Source organism: Dermacentor albipictus, chromosome 7 (assembly GCF_038994185.2).
Source record: "Dermacentor albipictus isolate Rhodes 1998 colony chromosome 7, USDA_Dalb.pri_finalv2, whole genome shotgun sequence".
NCBI lineage: Eukaryota > Metazoa > Arthropoda > Arachnida > Ixodida > Ixodidae > Dermacentor > Dermacentor albipictus.
In genome coordinates, this window is record NC_091827.1 from 48080601 (window position 1) to 48086600 (window position 6000).

A 6000-nucleotide genomic window follows, 5' to 3' on the forward strand; every position below is an offset into this window, starting at 1 on the left:
GCTCATTCGAGGATTACTCTGCATCGATTTCAGTAGACGACAATTCAACCGATCCTCCTCTACCATCGCAGTCGGCAACTTGTACCATCGCCAACTTACAGAAACTGATTGCACCCGACATGCCCTCCGAGCACGCTCGTGCGCTCTACCGCGTTCTGATTTCCTACCAAGATATTTTTGACTTTAACGATCGTCCTTTGGCCCAAACAACAGTTGTTAAACATCGCATTAATACCGGCGATGCTCCTCCTATTCATCGCCGCCCGTATCGAGTATCACCGGCTGAGCGTCAAGTGATTCACACCGAAGTTCGCAAAATGCTTGCCAAGAACATTATTGAACCGTCATGTAGTCCATGGGCGTCACCGGTTGTGCTGGTAAAAAAAGAAGGATGGCTCATGGCGCTTTTGCGTGGATTATCGGCACCTTAACAGGGTTACCAAAAAGGACGTGTATCCCCTACCTCGGATTGATGACGCCCTTGACTGCCTCCACGGTGCTCGCTATTTCTCCTCTATTGACCTTCGCTCCGGCTATTGGCAGATTGCCGTGGACGATCTCGACCGCGAGAAGACTGCCTTTGTAACACCCGACGGTCTTTATCAATTCAAGGTGATGCCGTTCGGCCTATGTAACGCTCCTGCCACTTTTGAACGCATGATGGACTCCCTTCTTCACGGTTTCAAATGGTCCACGTGCCTGTGCTACTTGGACGACGTTACAGTTTTCTCCCCAGCATTCGCTACGCACCTCGAGCGCCTCTCAGCAGTCCTGGACGTTTTTCGGCGAGCCGGTCTGCAACTCAACGCATCGAAGTGCCAATTCGGCCGTCGCCAGATTACCGTCCTTGGACATCTCGTTGACGCGAACGGAGTGCAACCGGACCCAGGCAAGATCCATGCTGTTACGCATTTCCCTGTACCGAAGTGTGTCAAGGATGTGCGCAGCTTCATCGGCCTTTGCTCGTACTTCCGCCGTTTCGTCAAAAATTTTGCGGCCATAGCACGACCACAAACCGAGCTTTTGAAAAAAGACGCCCCTTTCCAGTGGGGCGATAACGAGGCCTCGGCATTCTCGCTTCTCATCTATCTTCTCACAACACCTCCCGTTCTGGCCCATTTTGATCCTTCTGCACCTACCGAAGTCCGTACTGATGCCAGCGGTCACGGAATTGGCGCAGTACTGGCACAACGCCAGCGTGGCCACGACCGTGTTATCGCTTACGCCAGCAGGCTCCTCTCGCCCGCGGAGCGCAACTATTCCATCACTGAGCGTGAGTGTCTGGCCCTAGTTTGGGCGGTTGCGAAGTTCCGCCCATACTTATATGGCCGACCCTTTTCCGTTATCACAGACCATCACGCGCTTTGTTGGTTATGCTCCTTGAAAGACCCTTCAGGAAGACTTGGTCGCTGGGCCTTACGCCTCCAAGAATATTCGTTCTCTGTCACCTACAAATCTGGCCGACTACACAAGGACGCTGACTGCCTGTCTCGCTACCCGGTAAACGAGCCTGACGACGCCGACAGTAGTACCACCGACGGCATTTTCTCCGTGTCTGCCTTCGCTAACATCGCCGATGAGCAGTACCGAGACCTATCGCTGCGAGTACTCATTGAGCGTCTGCGCTCTACACCTATCGACGCATCCGTTCGCCGATATGTCCTCCAGGGCGGCATTTTGTACCGAAGGAGCTTCCTCCCTGATGGCCCTGATCTTCTTCTTGTCGTACCAAAACATCTACGACAAACTGTGCTCTTTCAGATGCATGACGCACCCACTGCAGGACATCTTGGCGTAACCCGCACGTACGACCGCGTCCGCCGCCGCTTCTATTGGCCTGGTCTTGCTCGCTCCGTCCGACGCTATGTTGCTGCCTGTGATCCCTGCCAGCGTCGGAAAACACCTCAGGTGCTACCTTCCGGTCATCTCCAGCCGATCACCGTCCCTGTGGAACCGTTTTTTCGTGTTGGATTAGACCTCCTCGGTCCCTTTCCCACGTCATCCTCTGAGAACAAAAGGGTAGCCGTCGCAACTGATTACGCCACCCGATACGCTATCACGCGGGCTCTACCTACCAGTTGCGCCACTGACGTCGCCGACTTTCTCTTGCGTGACATTATCTTAGTGCATGGCGCCCCGCGACAGCTGCTTACTGACCGTGGTCGTAACTTCCTCTCGAAAGTTATCGCCGACATTGTGCGTTCCTGCTCTATTCAACACAAGCTGACTACCTCATACCATCCTCAAACAAATGGCCTGACCGAGCGCTTAAACCGTACTCTTACCGACATGCTGTCCAAGTACGTTTCGAAGGACCACCACGACTGGGACGTTGCCCTTCCTTACGTCACCTTTGCTTACAATTCTTCCCGGCACGACACCGCCGGATTTTCTCCATTTTATCTACTCTACGGTCGCGAACCGACCTTGCCCCTTGACACGGTACTTCCTCCTGCTGCGACCTCAACAACGGAGTATGCGCGCGACGCCATCGCCCTCGCCGATCATGCACGCCAGCTTGCCCGTGCTCGACTGACGGACTCGCAAACCACGCAGCAGCGTCAGTACAACGCCCGCCACCGTGACGTACAGTTTTCGCCTGGTGCACTCGTGCTCCTGTGGTCGCCCTGTCGTCACGTTGGACTTTCCGAAAAGCTCCTTTCGCGATACACAGGACCCTACCGCGTGCTGCGCCAGGTGACGCCTGTAACTTATGAAATTGCTCCTGTGAACTCAACCTCGTCATCTACTCTGGCGTCTAGTGATGTTGTGCACGTCAGTAGGCTCAAGAGCTACTACACTGCTTCAGAGTCCAGCCTTTAGTCGCTCCGGGACGGCGCTTTTGCCGCCGGGGGTAGTGCTACGGGGTAGTATTCCCAATGACAAAGAGCCGCGCAGGAAGAAGACGAAGACGACGATTGGAAGCTAGCGCGGGCTGTTGCCTCTTGGTCAACTGCGGCGTATTGCCTTGTAAATATACTTGTAAATAGCTTTTCGTCGGTGTCTTCCTACGTAACATTATTAAGGGATAAGAAAAGAGCTGATTGGGTGAGGGAACAAATGTGAGTTAATGACATCTTAGTTGAAATCAAGAAAAAGAAATGGGCATGGGCAGGTCACGTAATGAGGAGGGAAGACAACCGATGGTCATTAAGAGTTACGGAATGGATTCCAAGGGAAGGGAAGCGTAGCAGAGGGCAGCAGAAAGTTAGGTGGGCGGATGAGATTAAGAAGTTTGCAGGAACAACATGGCCACAATTAGTACAGGACCGGGGTAGTTGGAAAAGTATGGGAGAGGCCTTTGCCCTGCAGTGGGCGTAACCAGGCTGATGATCATGATGATGATGATGATGATGATGATGATGAAGCGCGACCATGGAAACCAAGCAGGTAAGTATAGACACCGTATGGATGCGGCATTTTCTGGTGCTCGCAGTTATGACGCGCTTCTCGAGCAAACGAAATCGCGGCTGCGGTGTTCAGCGATTCGCAAACGCTAACCGTCAGCGTTCCGAGCCTTTCACTTTCCGAACTGTTATGCGCGATCCCGTTCCAACGCAGCACTATACAGTATAAGAAAACTGACAAGTAAAACGCGAGAGCATGAGCTGTGCGAGGTCGAATGAAAAGGAAGCCTTTTGAACACCCGCACCATTGTTATATGTAACGGCATAGCGTTCCTTTATGTAATAACCGAACAGCAGGGATGACTGGCATTTTCGGCCGCGTTATAATACAGCTGCAATGATCCTATTCTTACGAGTGGTTGAGCACTACGATGTCACCTAGGCTAGTACTATAGCATGTCCCGGTATAGACTTTTGAATAATTTCCAACATTTAACCTAATTTCGCGCTTACTGAAGCTCCGTTTTCAATAATATTAACGCCTCGGACGTTTTCAAAAATAAATCTTTCACTTTCGCTCGATCTAATTTGTGCCTTTGTATAATGGCCCTTTCGGAGGGAGATCGCAGCATGAAATGAGAGAGCACACCGGTGCAACATCATCCAGACGGTGTTAACAGTAAGACATGGAGTCGGGTAGGTTATAATGCGCGTATAGACGACAATCGGTGGTCTACTAGACCAACATTGAACACTAAGAGAATTGAAGTATGCAGTCGAGGACGACCAGGGAACAAAGTAGTGAGTTGATAAAATTTGTGGGCGCAGAATGGAATTGGGTGACCCAGCATAGGGGTAAGAGGATATCGATGGGAGAGGCTTTGGTCCTGTCAGCAAAGAACATTTCGGACGTGTATGTAGTGACAATCAAGATCCAGGAACAGTAGCAGCAAGAAATTGTTTTGTAAATCAAAACATTCCTTGGAGCAGACTCGCACGCCCAAAAAGAAGGCAATGCTATAAAAAAAGAAAAAGAAAACACTTATTTGCTAAATATAGATGACAACGAAAGCGGCGAGGATATCATCGTATGAAAGGGACAAATTGTCATCCACCCCACGAAGCCACAAAAACGCACAGGGCTTTCTCAAACACAAAACGTCCTTGTAACTTAGTGCTACCTACACTAGGCTGGACGACGATTTCCCCCTTTCACTTACCTTGCTCAACCTTGCGGGCTCCCGCGGAACTGTTCTGACGAAGTCGGGTATCGTTGAGTGAGAAAGCAAGCCTGGGTTAACTCCGTCCGCTATTATACGCGTATAACGGCGTACATTCGAGAAAGGTCGTGCTTTAGAACATACGCAGCATTGGAGAGATTTAGCAGGTTTTAGCCTTGCGCGATGCGTGATGCGTTACTGCAATACATGATACCTTCTATACTGTAAATATATAGTATGGTTTACGCGATCAGCGGGATGCTAAAACGCTGACCTCTTGGCATGTCCACCGAAGTTCGGCGGAGGTGTGAGGCATGTGCAGACGTCATCGGAAACGCATCGCGTAAAGTTAATATTCACTACTATTCACGCCAAGCCCACAATCTGATAAAATGATACCTTTTGGTTATATTAAATTAGCGACAGCATCTATGAAATTATGCGACGAGCGATTGGTGGCAGCGATAATGCGGTGAAAAAACGTTGACCGTCATGGAGTAGAAGACCCATGCGTGGAAATATCCCCAAAAGTGATGCACACAAAATAAATGGCATAAATGTTCCTACTAAAGTTACCAGAGGGCGCTGCGATCGTTCAGCTGCCATGGATTTGTCCAATCGTCGTGCCTGTGGCTTGAGACGTTCTTGCAATTTATTATATTCTGCTTCATTTGCCTTCATTACACCAAATGTCGAAGCAGTGCCACTGTCTAAACGCAGAAGGCAAATATTACTATGCGTGCGCGCACAACTACTGCGCGATGTTGCGTTATAACAACAATGTTTTGTTGAAGCTGGTCAATTTACAAAAGGCCCAGGAATCCTTCGGAGTCAGCGGGCCAAAATTTAGGCAAATCTCTGTACCGTACCCACCGTTTCCAATGCTCACTGAACCGCCCCGCTCTGGGTACTAGCGCCAGAGTTTCGTCTGCTAGTAACTCGATCCAGGATGGGCGCATGGCCTCCAAGATCACCCGCCAGTGCGCAATCTCGGAGGCCACGATACGTGGTCCCTCGCCATGGCAGTGAAAACAAGCCTCACGCTTGGCCTCGACGGTGCTGGTGGCGTCGTCATCGCGCTCCTTCTTGCGCTGCGAGCGGTGGACGTGGTACTCCTCGCCCACACGGATCAGCACGTCCTCTAGTGACGTCATCGACAGGCCGACGGACTCGACGCCCAGCTCCCCGGTGCGGGATTCCAGGTCCTGCGCACCCGGGGGGGAACGTATATTGTTACGGATGTAAGATAGATTTATTTACAGTGAAAAGGGTAGAGAAGACATGCGACGGTCCGAAACCGCCGTAATCATCATCAGCCTGGCTACGCCCACTGCAGGGCAAAGGCCTCTCCCATACTTCTCCAACTACCCCGGCCCTGGGCTAAATGTGGCCATGTTATCCCTGCAAACTTCTTAATCTCATCCGCCCACCTA

General features: G+C 51.1%; 1 protein-coding gene across 2 annotated transcripts in view; it reads right to left on the reverse strand.

The window, feature by feature from the left end:
• Positions 1–6000, reverse strand: part of LOC139047974 (phospholipid-transporting ATPase ABCA3-like) — a 201193-nt gene that overhangs the window by 64755 nt on the left and 130438 nt on the right. For both annotated transcript variants that reach the window (XM_070522211.1, XM_070522210.1), the window contains exon 14: positions 5610–5772. In XM_070522211.1, the coding sequence (XP_070378312.1) occupies positions 5610–5772 (163 nt within the window). The remainder of the gene's footprint in view (positions 1–5609; positions 5773–6000) is intronic.